The 24,335-nt window shown below is 40.5% G+C and overlaps 1 protein-coding gene across 3 annotated transcripts in view; it reads left to right on the top strand.

The window, feature by feature from the left end:
• The window catches only part of SORCS1 (sortilin related VPS10 domain containing receptor 1), a gene marked incomplete at its 5' end in the record, with an annotated part of 555,414 nt that overhangs the window by 289,894 nt on the left and 241,185 nt on the right, over positions 1-24,335 (top strand). For all 3 annotated transcript variants that reach the window (XM_082855012.1, XM_082855013.1, XM_082855011.1), the window contains one exon: positions 5,304-5,403. In XM_082855012.1, coding sequence (XP_082711138.1) covers positions 5,304-5,403 — 100 coding nt within the window. The remainder of the gene's footprint in view (positions 1-5,303; positions 5,404-24,335) is intronic.

Genomic DNA, 24,335 nt, shown 5'->3' on the forward strand with positions numbered 1-24,335 from the left:
ATCTTTCTGATCCAAGACCCACACAAAGGTACTAGCACATATCCTTTAAAATATGATAGGTTAAATGTGGTTACATTTTAAAATGGTAATAGCTTGATGAAATAGTCTTATCTTCTAAGCAAACTAACTCTAACTCATTTTCAGTGATTCAGATTTTCCTTGAGGGTTCATGTGATGGGTTTTAGTTAAGTGTTGGGCAAAGAATATGAAAAATCAAGAAAAAAAGATGAGTGATAAAATGTACAACAAAAGCTATCATTTGTAGATTGTTTATTACAGACCAGCTATTGTGCTCGGCACTTTTTATGGATTAATTTAGTTTACAAATGATTCTGTGCTTATTTATTATCTCATTTGATGTTATAAAATTATAGTAGAGGAAATCGAATCACACATTTTATTTCTGCCACTCCTTGTGGAAACTAGCCATGCCGTGTATTCATCCCTTCAACTGGGGGACTTTTTGTCTTTACAAAGAGATCGTAAGTTCTTGGAAGGCAGGTGCCATGCCTTGAATATGGTTTCTCTGCCCCTTAGAGAAGCTCATCTTAGTTCTATGCATATAGTAAATACTTAAATAAAGACATCTTTGAAACGTTCTAAAAGTCACTATTTAAGATACGTTCATAGAAAGGGTAGAATAAGGATTAAGGATCAAAAGGAAGAACCTGCAATCCTTGATTTAATCATTTGCTATTTATCAAGGCTGCTTATATTGTGTCTTAAATATGTCTGTGTATGATACATATTTTTTAAGATTACTTCCCTTTATTGCCTTTACAACAGCAGTCACTGTGGTTAGCATAACTGGCATTTCTCTTTGCCGATTTGATTTGTTTTAAATATTTTTATTCTCCTTTTCTTAAGAAACCAAGATCCATATCTTTTTTTGGCTTTTTTGTTGTTATTCATATTGTTTCCCAAAGTATATTGTTCAGAACACTAATCTCATTAGATATCTCTCAAGAATGGATCCTATAATCAAATATGCTTTGAAAATGCTGCATGCAGTAGGCATGTAAGAGGTTCACAGTGTATATTAGAATAATAAAATTTATGCATGTATATAAGAATAATAAAATTTCTAAGTTCTGAAGTGAAGAAACATTAAATTTTGCCTTAACAAGTGTTTCCTAACATTTTTTGATCTTAGGTCACACTCCTCTCCCCCATATCTAGAGATAATACTTAAAATATTTAACAGCTAGTGCACTGGCTCAACGGCCAGCCTGCTGCTCAACTGTCTGTCTTTCTCCTGCTCTTTTAGAGTCCACATACCTAGGAGACTGAATTTCCCGCATTTGACCATGCAGGCATAACTAGAAGCATGTGTTAGCTGTGAAGGGGAGTTTGCAGACGGGCACTGGGAATTGCCTCCCAGGGTGCAGTGCCTCCTCCAAGGTCACTGTCTCCTCCACTGGGGCTCAGGCTGACTGGAGTAGGCAGTGGCCATTCAGAACAGGTGCTGGAGCAAGTTTCTTGGGGACCTCTGCTGTGCCAGCCCTCAATCTTTCGGTTGCTGGGACTGTGAGGGATCTGGGAGTTCTCCAAGAAGAGACCATGGTGGTGAAGCTGGTGGAAGTAGCTATTCTGTGAACTTGGTGCAGTAACTGTTTGCCAACTGGTTTGCCAATATTGAGTATTTTCACTCCTGTGTCATTGTACCAGTGTATCCCAGCTGTCTGTTAGTTTTACCTATGATACTTGTCAACACTCTAATTCTAGCTCTGTGGGACAACCATGGAGAATTGCCAGTCTATGCCATTTGGGGTGTGTCGAAATACGTCATTTTTTTTTCTTCTTTCTATCTATCAATTATTATAATACCATAATGTTTAAACCTTTAGTTCTGCTGGAATTGAGAATTAACAAATTTCGATTCACTTTTTGAGCTTTGGAAAATCAAGGGGCAAAAAATGGCACAAAAAGTAATGGAAGATACCTGAGGTATCTGGATTGGTGATGTTATAACAAGAGAAAAATGCCCAATAACATATTGTAAGCTATCTGAAAAAGAAGTTGTTAATGTAAATCTGAAATAGTCACTCCATTATCATCTTGTCACATTGGGATTTCAGTTAAATACACACACACACCCACACACACACACACACACACAGGGTTTGCCCTTGTAGTATGTTTTTTGTTTGTTTGGTTTTTGGTGTTTTTTTTTGCTGTACGCGGGCCTCTCACTGTTGTGGCCTCTGCCGTTGCAGAGCACAGGCTCCGGATGCACAGGCTCAGCGGCCATGGCTCACGGGCCCAGCCGCTCCACGGCACATGGGATCTTCCCAGACCAGGGCACGAACCCGTGTCCCCCACATCGGCAGGCAGACTCTCAACCACTGTGCCACTAGGGAAGCCCTGTAGTATGTTTTTTGAATGTAAAAATATTCATTGAGTAGCTCAGAGATCGAGTTGATAGAAATTATAAGAAACTAATTATCATGCTTTTATAGACTGATCCCTACCTCTCTGGCCTCCTTTCCATTATCCCACTAGAAAAATTGAACCGTTCTCTCATCTCCAACATAGTCCTATTGATTTCCACCTATCACTAGGCAAAATTTATTAATGTAGAGGTATTTGTACATTTCATCCTCCTCTTGTCACTGCCCCCCATAGATTTTGAGTCTGGGTTTTTTGTTCTTGAACTTGTGAGTATTGTTCAGAATACTAAGTAGAAAAAGTTATCCAATAAAAGGAGTTAGAGAAAGACTAGTGAAATTTTGGAGACAAGCAAGTCTTAATAAGAAGAGAAAGTAGACCCAGTAAGGCCAGGGTAAGAGTGGGAAAAAATAGTCAAACACCAAGATTAGACTGAGTAAGGGAAGAAGTCTCAGATATTTCTTAGAAAGTAGAAGGGATTTTCACATCAAGATGAGTTTGAGGAGAAAAAAGTAAACATGGAAGGAGGATTTAAAGAAGTTTGTTGTGGTTCATGGATAAGATCTTCTGTGAAGAGTTTGGGATTATTCTTCAAATATTCTTGGCTATCAAGCCAGCGTTTGTTCCGTTCGGCTAGAGCACAGACTGGTCCTGAGGAAATCCAGTTATACATTTGGATTACACAAGGCACTTCTAGTTTTTGATGCCCTGACTGCAGCTGACCCTTGAACAGCACAGGTTTGAACTGTGTGCATCCACTAATACATGGATATTTTTCAGTAGTAAATACTATAGTACTACACAGTCTGTGGTTGTTTGAATCCTTGAATGCAGAACCACAGATGTGGAGAAACCACATATATATATATATATAGGGCTGACTGTAAGTTATAGGCTGATTTTTGACTACAGGAATATTTAGTTGGTGCCCCTAACTCCCCTGCTGTTCAAGGGTCAACTCTATATCCCTTTTCTAAAGCCCTACCGATTTTCCATTTTTAAGGTCCATAGTCCTTCCAAGAAACTTTTCATACCACTCCAATCTTCAGTGATTTGGAGTATAGTCTAAATTTTATAAAGTACTGACTATTTATATTTATTTACTTATAATTTATATATATAATATTATATATTATAATAATATAATGTCATTTATAATATTTATGTATTATATATATGTATATATAAATTTTTAGGGTAAAGAGATCCCTGGGTCCCCAGCCACAATAATTCTTAATTCCTTAATTCCAGGAACTTCTATTTTATAGCTTTCTGTCTCCAGTGCCTGGTCCAGAGTAGGCTCTTAATATATGGTGTTGAGGTAGTTAACAGAAAATTCTTCTATTTAGTCTTTATGGTCTATGGGAATATGCAACTTCTATCAATATCAGAAATAAAATAATTACATTTTTGTGGTTTTCTAATTAAACCAACTTTATTTTCTGAGTCTTGTTAATTTTTATCTCTTTCATTACACATAACACATTACAACATTTTTTCTGCCTCTCAAAGCTGTTAGATTCTTGGGACTTCCCTGGTGGCACAATGGTTAAGAATCCACCTGCCAACGCAGGGGACACGGGTTTGAGCCCTGGTCTGGGAAGATCCCACATGCCGCAGAGCAACTAAGCCCATGCACCACAACTGCTGAGCCTGTGCTCTAGAGCCCGCGAGCCAAAACTTCTGAAGCCCATGCGCCTAAAGTGCACGCTCTGCAACAAGAAAAGCCACTGCAATGAGAAGCCCGCGTACCACAACGAAGAGTAGCCCCTGCTCGCTGCAACTAGAGAAAGCCCATGTGCAACAACAAAGACCCATGCAGCCAAAAATAAATAAATAAATAAATAAAATAAAACAAAAAGCTGTTAGATTCTTGCGAGTAGGGGCATGTGTTGTATCCTGCTACATAGCACAAGTCCTGGTCCATTTTAGAGGCTTTACAAATGTAAAGGAATGAATGAATGAATTTTCATTGGGAATCTCCTATATGTATAAAGAAGGCTGACAAGAGATTTTATATGTTTCCTTTAAATTAAAAAACAAACAGAGCTATGGTATAATGTAAACAAAACAGGGCTTAGGGCCATGATACCTAGAGTCAAATTCTAACTGGCTTTGAATAGGTCACTTAAGTTCTCTGAACCACTTTCTTCAAATACAGATAATATTTCCTACTGTACATGGTTGCAGTGTTGATCTAATAAGATGTACAATTCTGAAATATGTAATAGATTTACATAGAAGAGGTGATTAAGGCCTATTTATTCAGTCTGAATTAATAAGTTACTGACCAGTATCAAGAAGAGAGGAGAGAATCTCCAAAAAAGATAGTCAGTACCAAGAAGTGATATTCTCCCAACTCCAGGTGGCTTAACGCTGGAAAAGGCTACCAGCTAGAATTGTGAAATTTCACTTATTATCAAGACATTCTCTTATTCTTAAATAATAGGAAAAGACTGAATGACCTTTGGAGGGACTGACCCACCATATATTCTATGGCTCATGAGAGAAAACACAGCTTGTAGATAAATCAGGAGAACCTGCTTTTCCACTTGCCAAAGATAAAGCAGAAGTTTGGAAATGTCAAATCTAAGTAAAAGGTCTTTATTTCTTTGGTTAATTCAAGGGACACCCTCATTCTCAATCTTTGAAAATTAAACACTTTCTTTATGCAATGCACGTACCTTAAGGAGCAGTGAGAGATGGAGTTTTAATTTTTACCAATTCAATTTAAATGCAAATGTTAACCACTCACATGATGCTACTGTGTACATAATTAAGCATCATTATGTACTACATGAATCATTTAGAAACGTCTGGAGAGCCATTCTACTATGTAAAACATACATTATACTGACAAGCAGACAAATGACGTATATACTTCTGTCCTCATGAATGCTCCTTTTGAATTATAGGTCAACCGATTACGGGACAACCTATGAGAAGCTGAATGACAAAGTTGGGTTGAAAACAATTTTAAGCTATCTCTACGTGTGTCCTACCAACAAGCGTAAGGTAAGAAATGTATATTCAGAATGCTGTTTATTCATGATGTGACTTCTGTCTTGGCTGGCTAACCTCTCTAAACCACCTAAAAATCCAATACAGTTAAGCTTTAAGAGATATAAAGATGAGTTGATGGATGTTAAGGTGGTAAAATGTCTGACACATCATCATTTTCAGATCAGCAGCTGTGAATGTAGGAGGAAGATGGGGTAGGTATATCATTACCATTTCCAAAAGACAGCTACAGGGAATGTCTTGTTGAGTGGATGTTCAGACTCTTATTAAGAGCTCTGACCAATCAGTGACAAGAATCAGAATGAGCCTTGACAAAACAGAAGAAAAGATGGGATTTTCTTGTGATGTCCCCCGGTTTTCCCTTGACATGGAGTAAATAGATTGGCTAGAGTTGAAGTAAATGCATTGTCCTACAGCCGGTTGGAAGTTTCATTTCAAAAGTTTATTCAGCCTGCACACAAATGTCAGAATGGAGGCAATGCTGGGAAGGAACCTTGGTGATCATCATACACCACATGCTAATTTTACAGATGAGAAAACTAAGGTTCAAAGAAAGGAAATTACTTGCCTCCATCACAGAGTTATGGGCACATTGGGACAAGATTCAGGTTTCTTGCTTGGCAGTCATACCGTTTCCACTGTATAATACTACTCTTATGAAGAGGGTTTATTTACTCTTCAGAGAAAGATGTTATTTTCTTAGGAAGAAAATGTCTGCTTTTAAAAGAGAAAGACCTATTTGTCTCAAGAGGAGAGTGGTGTTACATTCATTGTTTGGTTTTAAAAATTTGCACTATCCAATTCTGAATTCTGACATGTAATTTCTAAGTATTATGTGAGTTATATGAATAGAGATGAGTATCCATCAGGAAGCAGAAAAAGGTTTTTCATTCATGTGTCCTAAGCCATATTCTGTTATGATGGTAGCCCTGATACCTAGGTTCTCATTTCAGATCTGTCAGTGGGTACTGTTAGTGACCTTGGGTAGGTAGGTAGGTGCCGCATTTTGTCATCTGGACTGTGGAAGGTAGATTAGTACATCCCTAAACAGTCATCCTCAACTCTGGCTGTACATTCAGAGCACTAGGCTTCCCCACATACGCAAACCTTAGCCCCACTCCTGTTGCTCTGGGTTAGGCCTCAGGGAACCGTATCGCGCACAAGCTCCCAGGTGCTTCTGGTACATATCTGGGATTAAGAACCACCTAGGTAGGGCGTAATGTTTCTTCTGGCCGTAAACATTTCAAGTTTTTATTTTGGAGCAGCATAATTTCCCATCGTGCATAGACTCTGGAGTCAGATGGCTTGAGTAAAAACCCAGCTAAGCCAATTAACAAGTATATACCTATGGTGATTTACTTAATCTCTCCAAGCACAGTGTCATCAAATTGAAAATGGGGATAATTATAGTACCTACCTCATGGGGAAAGTTGTAAGAATTATATGAACTAAGTCATGTCAGGTGTTTAGCACAGAATAGTTAAGGCTTAATCATGTTTTCTCTTCACTTTATTCTCCTTTTCTCATCTTCCTTCTCCTTCATATAATTATTGGAAGTGAAAGTAGTGATCATCCTCTATAAGTAGCTGTGTTCAGTAGAACTTTCTACAATGATAGAAATGTTCCTCTAAGCTATCCAGTACTATAGACACTAACCACTTGGGGCTATTATTTGAAGTATGGCTAGTGTGACTGAGGAACCAGATTTTACATTTCATTTCGTTTTAATTAATTTGAATGCAAGTAGCCACATGTGGCTGATGGCCACAGTATTGGACAGCACAGTTCAATAATGTCAACCTCACAAATTTAGAGATTTCCCTTGAACACTCCTATCTTCCCCTTCCTGGTTGATGACCGGTCCATCATCAACAATTGCATCTAAACAATTTTGATCTGCTGTATACAGTCCTAAATTAAGGAGCTGAATTTATATCCTTTATTTTTTATAATGAGATTGAGTTATGTTTGTTGGCTTTGAATTGATTCTTGTAACCCCTATTGATTTTTCCTCTAGTTCACATTTTTAGTAAATTTCATTTAGCAATCAACAATCTGTAGGCAGTATAGGATACAGAAAGAAATAAGCCAGCTTTCTACCCTCAAAGATCCCGTATTCTAGTAGTAAATGCACTATGACTTTCTGTAGTTGAGAAGTCTTTGACTCTGCTTCCACCTAGCAGGTTACTTTGGGTGAGTCAGTTACATTTTCCTGTTTGTAAAGGGATACAGTCGAAAACAAAGGAATTTACAGCTGGAAGAGACTTAGAATTGTTCTCATCTAGTGACAGTCTCTGTTTTATTAATGCCATTAGAAAGGAATATATTTTTAAAAATAGGATGTCAAATATTGAAGGTAGGCATAGGCTTTTCTGTAGCAGCAGAGTATGTGGTAGTGACCTGAAGACTACAACACTGTTAACAGGAGCAGCACCTGAAGAGTGGGATCTCAAGTCCAGATGTAGCTCCTAAGACTAGAAGGAAAGTTTAGATGTGATACAGAATGGAGCCCTGCCACTGAATCTATTTATGTTAATACATCAATATCAATCAAGCTGCATACTTAATCTGTAGTTACCTGCAGGGCTTTCAAAAAAGATATTTGGGGCTTCCCTGGTGGCGCAGTGGTTGAGAGTCCGCCTGCCGATGCAGGGGACACGGGTTCGTGCCCTGGTCCGGGAAGATTCCACATGCCGCGGAGCGGCTGGGCCCGTGAGCCATGGCCACTGCGCCTGCGCGTCCGGAGCCTGTGCTCCGCAACGGGAGAGGCCACAACAGTGAGAGGCCCTTGTACCGCAAAAAAAAGAAAAAAAGACATTTGGCCATGGGCATTTAGCTAAAATTAAGACTTGGCTGATCCTTTTTCCAGAGAAGAAGTAGCCATTGCCCGTGACTCTGAGAACAGCTTTCTCTCTGCAGGTTAACTTCCAGAAGCAGAGGCAGGCCTGAGCTGTTTAAATCACAATGTTTATGGGTGAACCTAGGAGGAAGGATCTTTTCCTCTACAGATAAATGAGGCCTTCAGGGTGACTTTCTGAGATGCTGATAGATTTAAGAAATATTGGAGGACGATGAAGGTCTTTACAATGGTGCAAAAATCAATGAAGTTGACATAGCAGTATATTTGTGTTCAGTTTTTCTACTTATGAGGTGAATTTATCACCATGAAATATGGACTTTCCCCCACAAAGGGACATACTTGAACCAAAGAGATGGTACCTGCCCAACATTTTAAAGTGTGACTATATTTCTCCCAATCAATGAGAGTTTATGTTATAAAAAAAGAAGAAGAAGAAGAAGAAAAGAAATATCAGGCTGTATTAATTATGCAGGACAAAGGCATTGAGGTTTGCTCTAATTCTCCTAGGACTTCTGCGTCCTCCAGTGAAAAGGCAGGCTCCTTTAAAGGGTTGTATTCATTCTTTTAGGTCTCTGGGGTGCTGTCTAACAAGTTAACATCTTTTGTACCAGATACTTCTCTCTCCTCTTCACATCAGTGAGAGCAACTGGAATAAAACTGACAACGGAGTAACTCTCTTCCATTCCCAGAAACCTGTTTTGCCTTTGCATTCTTCTGGCTATTTTTAGCTGCTTATGCGGACAAGCACAGTTCTTCAATCAATATGTCTCCAACAGCAGGCATCAGGCCCTGGCTTTGCAGGCAGCTTGTTACGGGCATTACTGGGATCAGCAGCCGGGACGAAACAGGCCCTTATTTGCAGTTTAAATTGATGATCATTCATTGGCTATTTCTTTGCAAGCCTGCTGTAAATTACTGCAGCTTTCCTTGGATGTGTCTGTTACACTAAAAACTGTAATCTCATCATATGTCAGTCTAGGAAATCTTGACTAAGAGACATAGAAATCTGGCTCCCAGGTATTATCCTAGCTCAAGCATCCTCTCTTTCGAAGGAACTCAGCACCTGGCCTCTGATATATGAGGTAGGCTCAAAAGTACAAGGATGAGTGGGGTCCTAGTGCCAGAGGAGAGGCAGGCTACCTATTCCTCACCATGCCTCCGAGGGAAAGTACTCCCCCACCCCCAGTTCATGATAAATCCCAAGTCTTGTTGGTTTCAGCAGTAGTTTATTGGCTTCCTACATATAATATTCTAAGAGAAAAGATGACTTAACCTGCCGCAGAGATGAACATCTGGGTTGTAGATGGTGATGGGGAGAGCTAATACAAATGTATCAAAGAGAAAAAAATCAATGCTGAAATTTCAGTCTTACTCTTAAATTCTCACTGAGTTTATTTGTTTTCTGCCTAAAAAAGAAAACTTCTTTATACTCAATGTGCATCTATCAGCAGTACCTTTCCTATCGCCCCCAACCAACCTTAGCTATGCTCCCTTCATGCGGTATTGTATAACATCTTTAAGGATTACAGAATACAGAATCCCAAGTGGAATTCATTGGGGGAGAAAAGAAGAAAAAAAGTGTTTTTTTTTTTTAAACTCAGAACAGCCAATTCATTTAGTTGTTATAACCTTGTACTGTCTGTACAGTGTGTTTCCAGCAAAGAAAAAACCTAGAGACTATTTGTTCTTTATATTTCCTGTGCCCCACCCACCCCCGCATATCCCAGTTCTTTCTCCTTTCTGTGTCATCACCACTTAATTAATATCTTTCCTGCTGAGAGAGCCTTCCAAGACTTGTATCCTATAAATAGGACCCTGGTTCCTCAGAGCACATTGACCATTCTTGCCGGTCTCTTGGTACATGCCAACATTAGACACTGTTTACATTTTCTCCAGATGTTTAGGTTTTAATTACCATACTGTATGTGGCACTTTCTAAATAAGTGTATGATTATTGACTTCTTGCCTCTTCTCTTTATATCCTGGGCATGCTTAATTCCTCTTGTCATTTGCTTGGGTGGTCTATATCATATATGTGACCTTTGGGGACAGGAAAGAGGTGTGGTTGATAGTGTCCTCCAACTTCTCTTAGGAAAAATGATGGAATCGTTGAATCAGAGCCTAAAAGATTTTGGAAATTTTAAGATTCTGCTTTTGCATTTAACAGATGTGGAAACTGAGTCCCAAGAGTTTAGTGTCTTGCCTGAGGCAGCACGCAACTGGTGAATAAAAGAGCAAAGATCATTAGACCTTTAAAGCATAGGTCCCCAACCTTTTTGGTACCAGGGACCGGTTTCTTGGAACACAATTTTTCCACGGAGCGGTGGGGGGTTGGGGGGGATGGGTCAGGCGGTAACGCGAGCGATGGGGCGCTATGGGGAGCGGCAGATGAAGCTTCGCTTGCTCGACCGCCGCTCACCTCCTGCTGTGCGGCCTGGTTCCTGACAGGCCGCGGACCGGCACTGGTCCACCTGTTCCTGCCACCTATTCCATAAAATCGAATCAATTCCACTAATGAGACTTTCTCACTCCCCCTGACCTCCCAGGCATCTGCTTCTGTTTTCCTGCACTTCTCTCTTCTGATTATAGTTGTTTTTGACCCTGTATACTTGCCCCTTTAGAACGCAGGGTCCTGGATGGGATAAGTGCCTTGATTCACTTTGTTGTCTCTAACATGCGGAGCACAGGGTCTTGGGGTTCAGTCATGTCCAACACATGGCTGAGGATTTGTATTGAACTTAGGTTGGGTTTTGGACTCCTAGGCTGGAACTTGAAAAGAAAAATACAGTGTGAAACCAGCTGTGACATATTTATTTTCTCTAATGATAAAATTAATTATTTCAAGTGAATAAACAAGAACAGTTAAAAAAGAAAAGAAAAAAATCCCTGTAGGTTTTAGTAATTTCTAAGCCATATTGTATAATTTTATGTTTTATAGCCAAGAAGAGCATGATTAATATTTAAAATGCCAGGACTCTGCATAGCACTCACTCAACATTATCCGGCGAGGCCGAGGGGAACGAGTGTATTGTATAATACATCAAAGGGGGTGCGTGACATTTCCCTTAGCAGACAGGCAACACTTGCTCGTTCTACCCTGACTCTTTTATCTGTCCCTTTGTATACAAGATCATGCGTTTGCCTGTAATCTTTTAAAAAAATCATGTATGTTTCATTCATAAACACGTGCAATGCATGAACTTAGGGACAGAGTGGAAGTGGCATTTTCCAAACTTCAGTAGAAGTGACTTTTTTTGGCAACAAATGCTTGCTCGCCTGCACTTAACCTGAACAATGATGGCTAAAGGGAGAGATAATCTCCTTTGATCCTTCCTGGGTACAGCTGAGTGTTTGTACTGCTTTAGTCCATCACGCATTGTTCCGTTCTTTTTTTGAGTGTTCAAAAATCAGATCAAGGGCTTCCCTGGTGGCGCAGTGGTTCAGAGTCTGCCTGCCGATGCAGGGGACGCGAGTTCGTGCCCCGTTCCGGGAAGATCCCACATGCCGCGGAGCAGCTAGGCCCGTGAGCCATGGCCGCTGAGCCTGCGCTCCGCAACGGGAGAGGCCACAGCGGTGAGAGGCCCGTGTACCTCAAAAAAAAAAAAAATCAGATCAAATCCAAGAAAGCATGCCACATCTACATTTTTTTTTTTTTCCTCTGGGTGATGCTCCAACAGTGATCCAAGCCCCTGAGTTTCAAACAAGCTACAGAATAATAAGTGCAAAGTTCTCTGTTTGAAACAGGGGCAGAGTGCCAGGAGCAGTCCCCACGAACGAACTCCCTCATCACCCCAAGTTGGCCCCAGGGAGCCCTCTGGTACTCCTGGGCTCCACAGAACACAGTTGTAAAAAAACAAAAATGAAAACACTGATCTAAGCCATTCTCCCTCTGTACATGGAACTGCACTTGAAACAGCCATGTACTTTGTACTATTTTATATAAATCAAAGCACCTATGATAACATGCATAGATTAAAAAAGCTAATCAAACCACGGTCTTTTCAATTTTAGCACAGTATATTACAGAGTAGGTAGACAGTTGAGTTTTATTGACTCTTACCTGTGCCTCTCTAACACTAATGTTAAAAAAAGAAAAGAAAGGCAGATTCAGAATGTGCCTGGTTTCTCAGAACTTATCAGGTTAACTAGTGATTCACTGTTGTATTTCATGCAGCTTTAAGTAGCACTAAGTATCATTTTATTGTTGTTAGAAAGAAGCTTCTTGCATAATTAACATCACATATTTGTTATTCCTCATTTTGAAGATGTTGTATCTATCACACATAATAAGCAACTGATACGTTAAATATTAATCATGAATTGCTGAACTAAAAGCAACTAAGTTATATCTGTATAAGGATCAAGTTTATATGATGTTAATGTTATAATTCAGTTTTATTAGCCACATTTATGTTAAAAAACATACAGGTAGCTAGCTAGATTTTAAACAGGTAGAATGGTGATATGATAAATATATCCACAGATCAACCTTTTCTAAGTTTAGATAATGCCTTCTAGTTAACTTCAGGTGGTATTTCTTTCCCAAAGGGGGAAAATAGAACTCTGTCTTTTGGTGTTACTCCTTTTTAACAAATGTAATTAATCAGGGTAGAGGTAGCCTGAATTAGTCTAGAAATATTATGAAGTAAGATTGATCTGGAAACTGCATGTTTCTTACACCACTGAGTGGGTCTCAGAAGGTAGGTTGCCTCAGTGGCCAGAAGTTCTCAAAAATGAAAGGAAACCTGTATCAGAGGCTGATCATTCTTCAAATATGCATAATAGACTATCTGCTTAACCTTCTTTGGGGAGATCTTTTATATTTAGTTATCTACCTCCTTATTCATTTATTTTTGTCTCATCATCTGTCCCTGTTAGAATTTGTTCTCTGAAGTTCTGGCTGACCTAATGTTAAATGCCCATCCATTACCCTTTTATGAAGGTCAGATGCATTATTTCAGGTTGGTTCCAAGTTATGCTCTGCTGTGGAAAGTGGTCAGAGGTCTTTTCAGCATTCTGGTCTGTTTGCTTCCAGCATACTCCCTGTGGCTTCTCAGAGGTTTCCATCATTCGGTGTTTGACACACTGTATCTAGAACATTTGTTTCTAGTGAATAGCCGTGCCTGTCTCATGATGGACGGAGATGAATGCCCGCTGCTACAGGAAATGTGCCGTATTTACTAGGGCGGGAACGTTTCACTCCAATGTATCAGATCTGCCCCAAGCTTTCTCCCGGTGCTGTCAGGAAAAACAGAGTTGATGTCGATGAATCTTTAATAAAATCACTTTTTTCTTCCCTGGAGAAATTAAGAGAATACCTCAGGAGAACAGTTGAATAGAAATTAAGAGAATAGCTCAGCCTCAGGCACTAAATTGTTTCCATTTAAACATTCCTTTTTCTGCCTTACCTTCCCCTTGACCAAATCTTCTTTTGATGGTTTTTCCCTCTGTTCCTCTAGGCATCCACCTCCCATTGTACTGGGTTCCCAACTGATAACATGTTTCTCATTCCATAACCCTCCAAGTCAACTGCTTAAAATAAGTTTCGCAGGACAAAATACCATAGCTTGTAGGTACAAGATGGGCTTAGATCTTCATAGGTAAAAAGGCCCGTAGTATGGGATGTACAATTTGATGCCTGGGACAGAGCAGTTTCTTCTTCTTTGCCTGCTTGGGGCTGTGTGTGCTTGTTTGGGGACTAGAATACTAAGTGTCTCCACGATTGACGGCATCTGCCAACCAGGAAATGAGCACACCTGTAGTGGAAAAAAGGACTGTGCGGATGAATCCAAAAAATACAGAATGGGGAAAAGTAAAACAGCCTGAGTACACAGTCTCTCACAGATAAGAGGAGAAAGGGTATAGGAGGAAAGACACAGATGTTAAGCTAAGAGGGATGATGGCAGAGATTAGTGCAAAGCATTTGAAGTAACAAAATGGTGATGAGAGAAAGCTAGTATAAAGCACAGTGAAGACATAAAGTTGAAGAAAAAGAAACAATAAAATCATAAATATTTTCAGCAGTAGATTAAGGATCTCTTGAGATCTCTCAGAGAGAGGAGGGCTGGCTAACTCACCAGGAACTTATTAAGCCTTTCAGATGGAGTACCATTTACCTTTATCTCTCTGTTCTTCCTGAGTGCTTTCAAAGGGGGAAAAGATGTCGATGACTGTGGCCGAAATTGGTTTTGCCAGGAAGGAAGACACAATTATGACTCAGGTGTGGAGGAGTGGCAGGCCTAGATCCAGGCTCCCCAGTGGCAGGTTCAACTAGCACTGCCACTGCCTGTGCTTAATGAACTTCTGTCCTTTTAAAGCTGTCTCCCTTGGCTGCTCTCCCTGCCTCTATGGAATGGCCTCTTCTATTTATGTGTACATCCGGTAGTTTCTGCACTTGTCAGATGCACCAACTCAGCCTCTATTTGCAGTCATGGTGGAGCTACACTTTGTCATTTGAAGGTGGTCATTGTGAATTTTTGCCTGGTGGGGTCATTAGTCGTGTCATGGTTAATCTGATGGACCCTGGAGCCAGTCTGCCTGGCTTTCAATTCCAGCTAAGCCACATACTAGGCGTGTACGCTTAGACAAGGTTTTATGTGTTGGTTTGTTATTAACCTCTCCGCGATACAGTTTCCTCATCTCTAAAATAAAATATAGCGATTGTGTCCATATCAAGAAGTTGTGAAAAGAGTTACAACAAGCAAAGAGGAACGGTGCCTGACACACAGCAAGTATTCGATAGATGTTAGTCTCATTGTTACCATTTTTATCTGTTTCAACTTATATGGCCATGCCTTATGCTATCATTTGTCAACTCAACTGAAATTGTTAAATGCCTATGTTGTGCCAGGTCTTTTTTAAGGACTAGGAAGCAGAATAGAAATAGAAGACATTGTCTGATCTTAAGGATCATACAGTCTGGCAGAGGAGATGAATATATAAACAGTCAACTACAAGTATAGAAGTTATGTATCATAATAGCTATGTACATAGAACACTATTTTGGGGGACTCAAGGAAGCCTTCACAGAGAAGCAGATATTTGTCAGAGGAGAAGGGAAAAAGCAGATGAAGAGTGTCTTTCAGTGTATGTGTTGTGAGGAACCAGTGTTCACAGATCACAGTGCATACACAGCATTGACTGATTTGCAAATATTAAATAAATAAGCCGTGCCTATTTTGACTGTTTGTGGCTATGTTAACATGCTAATTTCCATTTATACCTGACTATACTGACTAATCAAACCAAAATAAAAGTCCCCATGACCCAACTGAATTATAATTCTAACACAGTAACATAAATTTTTTCAATTATTATAAATTTTCCCTGTCTTTATAAAATGAATAAATAGGCAATGATGACATTATTAAAATTGAATTAATAAAACTAAATTTTACCTTATTATAAATTAGATACATTCAGCATTTATCTTAAGTAACTATTGGTCAGACAGAATTATTGATGAGATTTGGAGGTGCAATTTTAAGAAATCAATTGACACATATTTTATTGAACACCCTGGCTTGGACCCAGTTCTTTGCAAGCATATTGGTGAATATTAAAAAAAAAAAAAAAAGAGCTAACCTTGCATTGCCCTTATGGAGTTTACATCCCCTCTGTGAGGATGCAATTAAAGAATAGTGCAAGACAGAAGATGATGGATTTCATGGGACAGATGACAAAGACTCTAAGAGTTTGGAGAGGACTGTAGTCTGGGATAGGCAGGAAAACGGCCTTAGAAGGCTTAGACTGATCAATGAAGCGGACCAGTACAACACAGGGTCATGACATTCACAACAAAAAATATATAATTTAGTTGAACCAACATTTATTGAGTGCTAGGCAGGAGAGATACAAACATTCATGTAACAGGGGGCCCTGTGTGCAGAGACAGGGAGACTGAAGGGGGAGGATGCAAGTAGAGATGAGCATGGGATTAACATTGGTACAGATACTGTACCTTTCATTTCCTGAAATCCCAATAAGCTGAGAATATATATTATACGTCCTACTCTTTTGCATCTTAAAAGTGCTCTTTACAACGCTCCTTTGACACACTGTTTAACCTAATAGCTGATTTAGAAAATATGGACCCACTTATGGAACACTTAGGAGAGCACCCAGATCAGGGCAGTATTACTGAACGTTGAGGATGACGGGGAAGTGAGAAGAATGGACTGAAACGTGGCCATAAGAGAAGCAGTCCAAGCAGTCAGGGGGGCTCTGTCAGGTCCTCCTGATTTGGGGGATCAGTGGGCACTTCTGGTGTTCCAATGACTAGTCGTTCCCCTTTGCCCCACTATTTTCTAAAAGGGGCCCAAATTCTCTTGAAAGGACAGCTGTGACTTAATAAACGCTGACGCTTTCCCCTTCAGTAAAATTTCACGAGGAGGACAGTAGCTTTAGGAGCCAAACCGCGCATCCAGTTTGACTCCAATAATTACAGCGTTTGAATTCCAGAGGGATCCAGAGCTGAACTTCTGCTGGGGAAAAAGACGGCGCTCAGGAAGGCACTTGTGTGATATTGGAAGCAGTCCGATTCCTTTTGAATTTAAGTTATGTGGTGTGTTTGTGTGTGCCCACCTCTTATGCTTTATGAATGTGTTATTTAACCAACAGATTTATGTATTTTCTCCACTGGCTAAAGCTGTTTTTGTTTTGTGGGCCCAAGCCTTTGTGCTTCTGTTTGGAAGTGCATTACTGACATTTACAAACTCCCACAGAGGACTCAGTCAATTACCACCATAGATGCCCATTGTTCCAAGAGAGCTGACCTTTACCCCTAGGCATCAATTAAAATCTATTGCTTCTTACCGCTGCCTGTGCTTGCTGTAATTCTGGCTCAGTGCCTGGTACGACTGGTGGGACCCATTCTTCTTAGTCCTTAGTCGTGATATTGTTTTTCTTCCATAAGAGAGTGACCTGCGAATGGAAACTGCATGTTTTCTCTGGAAGAAAAAGAGGCAGACCACAAGAGTTGACAAGTTTTCAGTTCAATCATCTTTTGTGTCAACACAAATGAAGACCCTAAATAAATAATTAGGCAAAAATGCGGACATTGCCTGTAGGTTTATCCCAGATCCACATATCAGCAGTGCTGCCAGTTACTTCAGGATGGTGATCTGTTGCTAACTGCAGGGCCGTTCTGCCCTAGGTATAGCTGGCCTGCTCCATGGCAGGCTGACAGAGAGACTGAAGCCCCAGAGAGCGGAAGTCAGGTGCGGAGCGCTCTGCATGTCAAATTAAGTGTTACTAGCATATTGCTAGGATGGTAGCATTTTAGGTAACATTAAATTCCTTTCTTTAATGGAGTGTGAGATCAGGGCATTCAGAGCCAGTAGTAGTTTGTCTGAGATCACAGATGTTCATCATAAGAAGATTGGTAACTCTGGCCGACCAGTAGCCTTAAAACATTCTTATTTGGGGAAATAAGCTTGATGATGTGTTCAGAGGTGTAACATCTCTTTTGTAATTCTTTCCACTCTTTTTTTTTTTAATCTTTGTATCTAACGTGACTTTTTTAAAATAAATTTTATTAGAGTGCAGTTGATTTGCAATGTTGTGTTAGTCTCAGGTGTACAGCAAAGTGAATCAGTTATACATATACATCTATCCACTCTTTTTTAGATTCTTTTCACTCTTGACTTCTATTTCCCCCAACTTCTATTGTGACAGAGGTACGATGCTGCTGACATTTTAATGAGGTTTGAAGCCAAATTCTACCAACCCAGTTATTTTGGTAGAAATGGCCGTCCGTAAACACAGTGACCCAGGAACAAGTTTCTCTATACTCACATCGAGACAAGAAGTCCCCATTTGCTAAAAGTGAATGGAGCTTGACATTTGCGTTTCCCTGCTTAGTTTAAAATTCCAGATCTAAGCAGGTTGAAGTTGGACAGAAAGCACCATCCTCTTTCTGTAGAAATAGCCTCTTCCTCCCACCTTCTCCCTGCACCATTAGTGAGAACAACCAGACTGAGATAATGCAATTAATTCTTTGATCTGCAGAGAGAACAGTTCCTGCAGTTTTATTAGCCTCCCCCATTTTCCCGTCTTTACTAGTTGAAATTTTATAGACGCATGAAGATTATACTTGTATGAGGGCTTAAAATTTCCCAGGAGCCGCAATGCTTCGTTCTTCCCCACCCCACAGGTCTTTGTAGAGCCTGAGAGTGTAGCGCGGTGAGTGGGAATCATCTGGCTACCTGGAGGTCCATGTCAGCATCCCATTTCCCAGCAACCAATGGGAACTGGTTAAGCTCATATGATAAAGCCCAGAAGATTATCCAACCCAAACCATTTGGCTCCATTTATTACAAATACAAAGATTCGCCCGTGGTTTGTTATGTTCCTCCCATACAAACCCAACTCAGGGGAATTACAAAGAACTCGGAAATAAATACGTGGGAGAGAGCAGTGTGGAAACTGGGTATTACCTGGCTACAACTGCTTAGTTTGTTTCTTCTTCTTCCCATCCCTTCTTCTCTCCCTCCTTCCTTTCTTCCCTTCTTTCCTTCCATCTTTCTTTCCTTTCTTCCCTCCCAAAGCTCATTTATATGAAAGAGGGAGTAACGAGACCACCTTATATATTTAAAACAGAACGTGTTTTCAAAATGTTTACATAAATGTGTGTGTGTGTGTGTAATCATCTCATCCTTACAAAACTCTGTGAAGTGGGTAGGAGAGTTTGTGGTATTTTCTACCTGAGACCTAGTTAGTGGCTAGTGGTCTTTAACTAGAAGCCAGTCTTTGCATATCGGGTCTATGTTTCTTCTCTCTTAGTTTACCGTTTTTCAGACATTGCTCCAATTTTCTTGTCTGGAAGGGTTACTTTTTACTAGTGTTCTTGAGGCTAAGTGCTGATTCCTCTATAGACCTTAAATAAATTTCATGTTTTAAATATGAATTATATAATCTCAGATAAAAGGTAAAGCACAGAGAAAATGTAAAGGCAAACCACATGTCACATTTTAAGTCAGCTTGTATAAAATCATCCAGCCTCCTGCTTATCATTTCCTGATAACAGCCTTGACAACTTTACAGGATAAGCCTGGTGTCTAAAAATCTGAAAAAGATTCCATATAGAGAGTCCCAAGGAAACCTCATTTTATTTTATTTATTTATTTTTTTGCGGTACGCGGGCCTCTCACTGTTGTGGCCTCTTCCGTTGCGGAGCACAGGCTCCAGACGCGCAGGCTCAGCAGCCATGGCTCACGGGCCCAGCCGCTCCGCGGCATGTGGGATCTTCCCGGACCGGGGCATGAACCCGCGTCCCCTGCATAGGCAGGCGGACCCCCAACCACTGCGCCACCGGGGAAGCCCGGAAACCTCATTTTAACTCCAGGTTCCAGTACTGGATCCCAGGAAGAACTCAGTCAATACTTGCTAAAAAAAAAAAATAATAATAATAAATTAATTAATGGGTAAATGAATAAGTAAAAGGAAGTTCAGGAATATTTTTCTTCCTCAATATTTCTAAGATTAGAGCTGCCAACAATAATTAGGATAGATTTGCTGTGGCAGGAGGATGGGCAGTGACCCTCATAGTACTTTGCACCTTTGTCATCACATTCCTATAACGGACACTATCCCTCACCGGGCTCTGAGCTTCCCTGGGGACCCAGTAGGCCATCTGTATTTACTCACAGTATGTATTTGAATACTCTCGGTTGTTATTTTCCACTAAAGGGAACGCAGATCAGAAATACACCTATCCCTGGGATTTCCCTGGTGGCACAGTGGTTAAGAATCCGCCTGCCAATGCAGGGGACACGGGTTCAAGCCCTGGTCCGGGAAGATCCCACATGCCGTGGAGCAACTAAGCCCGTGCGCCACAACTACTGAGCCTGCGCACCACAAGGAAGAGTAGCCTGCACTCACTGCAACTAGAGAGAGCCCACACACAGCAACGAAGACCCAACGCAGCTAAAAATAAATAAATAAATGTATATAAAAAAAAGAAATACACCCTATCCCACCATCACACCTGTGACCAGTGACAGGGAGAACGAGATAATCGTCCAATGTTTGGTACAGGACCTGCTTAGAGGTAGATTCCGTTGTCCTGAGTGATGCTCCTTGGAGAAATCACCACTGAGAAATTGTCCTCCTGTCACTGCATGTACACGCTGTCATGGGTGTGTTCTTCCCCTTGACAGCTTTATTCATGAGCTCTGATTAGACCTTGTGACTCCATCATTGCCTTTAATCTCTGAGGTACTGTACCGTCATTGAATCTCTAGACACCCACTTTTTCTGCAGGAGCCAGTGCTTCCTCTCAGTTTCTTAGAAAAGAGATCCTTTTCTTCCAAGCAATTTCCTCTGCAGCATCAGTGGAAAAATATTATTTATTCTTCTAAGACTGGACACGTGGGCCCTCATGAATAAACTTCCTGCACCCCTCCCCAGTTTTTTCTTTCTACATCAAATGTATAAAGGAAATAATTAAAACTATGAGAGAGAGAGATTTAAAAGGCTGTATTAGAAAGGACATTGTTTAAATTAGACCTAAATTAGAATGAGAAACCTCCCTTAAGCCTCTTAAGTGGTGTCTGAAGTAACCCAGACTCACACTTTTCAAAGAAGTAGTGGAACAACAATGGTTCATGCTTCTCAAGTCAATGATTGTAATAAACTGTAAGCTGTAAGATATACATATGTGAAATGTACTAAGAACATTTTCATGCATAATGATAGCTGATGCAGAAAGGAAACAAAACAAAACTCTGAAATCAGGGTAAGTACCATAAGTGCCATTTTAATGTTGAGAAAACTAAGGCTCAGAGAGGGGGTTGTCCAGTTAGTGTAGCTGGTACATGCACGAGGACTCGGCAACATGGAAGTTTTCCTAAGCTTCTTGGTTAACATTCACCTTCCCTACCTATTAACTAAAGAGTATAATCTCCCTACGGCCACAGTTATTTCTTCTAATGGTGCATGTGAGATACTCACTTCTGCTCAATGAAGCAAGCAGTAAGAGTGACTCTGTTTTTTAGCCATTTATAGAAGAGTGCTGTAACTTGAATGTTCTGATCTATTTGGATTTCTCTCTGTATATGAAAATACTTAAGGATATATCTACCTGCCTTTCAGAGATTCGTGGAATGAAGTGACCAAATTAGTACTGAGGCTCCTAAACCTTGGCATATGTAAGAATCATCTAGAGAGTTTGTAAAAATGTAGATTCTGAGGGCCCGTTTCTCAGAAAATCTGGGTCAGAAGCTCTGAGAATCTGCATTTTAACAAGCAGGTACCACCTCCCCATCCTCCCATAATTCTGTTGCATATGGACCTAGGGCCACACTTTACTGAACAGGAGATGAGCTGTCCTAATAGTACGGTATCATTTTTCCAGTAATCTCTTGGTTTCATTTTTCTTTATAAAAATAAGTAGGTAAAACTCTTGGTGTTGGTGACAGAGTATAAAATACGTGTTACGTATTTGGAGCCAGCTGCCCTCTACTGGACAATGGAGAATTTGATGTGAAATTAGACTGTTTCTCTCGATTTGTACCTTTGACATTAAAACTGTGTTCATTTTTCCCGTCTCAGAAAGACAGCGGTGTTATGCATTTGACCACTGGATGGGATAAAGTTCCAGAACACGCAGACACATTCAAGGCATCTTTGAGATTTAAGGAAGTGGTGAAGCCCAGTCTTTAGGAGTGGATTAGGAAAGCATGAGGTGCAGGCTGCATGGTGCCCTCTACTCTTCCGCCTGGGAATGAAGGAGGGGCTAGAACAAGTAATTCCGAGAGCTGCTTCCTAGCCATGTAACTTTGCAGAGGTGTGGGAGGCTGCTTTTACAGTGTTTTCAAAGATATTTGATAAACTCAGGGAGGGGGGCTTCTTGAAATTTTATTTTTTGAGAGTTCTACTCCGTTATTCCAGGGTTCTAGTTTCATTCCTTTGCACAGCAAGTAGCTCTGTCTTGGCATGAAACGCAGGCAGCCCACATAGCCCTATTAGATACAAATTGCTATTCAAAGATCCCATGAGAGAGGAACATGAAAAAAAAATGCAGGTGTTTTTTGAAAAACAGATTTGGAAATAAGTTCTAATGTGTCAGGGTCTGTAAGATGAGCGAAGAGAGGAGTTATCACTGCTTTGAGGCTGGACCAAGGAAAGGGTAATTTTAAGGAAGCATGTATGTGTGAACTTTCATCTATCACTGAATTTCAACCTTCGCCACCTTCCAAAAGAAAGAAGGATGGTAGTGAACATTGGTACTTCCACACCCACAAACTCTAGATAAGTGAAATTTTAAAAAAACAAGAGGAGAAAATGACTCCTGTTTGGAAAGAGACAGACATGAATGCACAGAGAGGGTTCTTTCACTTTCATCCAGGGCCAGGTGCTCAGATCTACCTACCAGATTCTGGAGATTTTGTTTACAGTGAAGGAGAGTTTATGAACGCTGTAAAATGAGTGGGAGAATAAATGGATTGGATACCACCAGCTGCTCCTTTTCTAGCCCCTTCCTTTGTACTCAACGACTCAGCCTTCTTCTGTCCCAGCATCGCCAAAGTGTGGCTGTCACTCATCTCCATTTTGTGGTTTGGCTGTCATGTCTTTCAAATTCCTGCAGTGACAAGTGGAATTGAACAGGGTTGGCCGGGGGATCCTGGCAAGAGAAGAGAGCCTTCCTGGGAGACCAGTGCAGAGCCAATCCCGCTGTATTCTCAAAAGGGCACCCAGCCGAGAGAAGAGTGAGTTCTTCCATCCCTGGCACCTTCTGTCCCCGCGCCAAGGCCAAAGTCAGGCTTCATTTCTGATGTCCAGGAACTTGCCTTTTAGTCTGGGACATTTTTTCTTTTGTTTTTATGGGGGGTTTTTGTTTTTGACTAAATAGCCCCTCCCTCAAAAAAAAAAAAAGAAAGGAAGGAAGAAAGTGTGCCTCGGCTAGAAGAAAAACATGTAAAGAAGGAATCTGAGTCTGATGACTTGGCTTGAATCCCACATCTTGTTTTTGTTACAACTGGCAGTAAAATGGACGACTGCTTCAGAACCTCTCAGCTTTTCTCTGAACAAGTTCAATATCCTTTTTATTTCCTTTTGCTCTTGTGGCTTAGCTCTAAAGTTTTGTAAGGAAACAAGAAGAAGCAGTGTGACTACTGTATGTGGCAGCAGGAAAGGGGCTGAAAACATCAGGGAGTGTTGTAGCTTTATCCTCCCTGCATTTAGGTGAATGCTGAAGAGTGCTTGGTTAAGAGTGAGGCTCCAGGAGCAGCCAAACTTCACCCAAATCCCAGCCTCAGTGGCACTGGTGTGTGTGCTTGAGGATGTCTTCCTCTGTGCGGTGGGGAAGATAACATGGATGGGGGGTGTGGTGAACATGAAATGAACACTGTACACCTGAAACTAATATAATATTATAAATCAACTATACTTCAATAAAAAGGAAACAACACACACAAAGCACATGGTGAATAGCCTTGAGTACTATGTGTTAGACACAAATTTTCTTTCAAGGTACCAGGTTTTTGCCTTTTGTGAACTCAGAATCCATTGGACATTTCGATTCTGATGTGCCCTTTGTGGGCAAACTCAAAGAACAATTGCAAAATAAGAGATTCTTTTTCCCCCTATGGGAGATCATCTATACCTGTTGTTGCAGGGAGCTTTTGCTGCAAGGGGCAGATGGTCCTATTTTAGGCAAGTATGAGTAGCGGGACCAGTCTTGGAGAGAGTGAAGCCCAGAGGGGTTTGAGCCATTTGTTCTGAGATGCATAGCAGGTGGTTTTATTTCAGAACCAGTAGCAGAATCCCAAACATTTTATTCCATCTGGAAAATGGAGAAAGTATTCATTCTCCTGCCTCTTAGGATTATTAAGAGAAAAATGTAATCATATATGAAAAGATATTTCAATTTGAAAAATCAGGTTCAGGTATACAAGATCAATGTTTTTATAGTTATTTCCAAGACAACTTTTTGGAAAAATGTGACTATGGGGAAGGAGGGTGTGCTTTATATGGAAGAGGCATTAGTTGAGGTATGGACAAACAAATGTGTATGGGGGAAAAAAAAGAAGTAGGAAGCAGATTTCTGAAGGATTACACCTTTCAG

This window comes from Leucopleurus acutus, assembly GCF_964270905.1.
Source record: "Leucopleurus acutus genome assembly, chromosome: 14".
In the NCBI taxonomy this organism is placed as follows: Eukaryota; Metazoa; Chordata; class Mammalia; order Artiodactyla; family Delphinidae; genus Leucopleurus; species Leucopleurus acutus.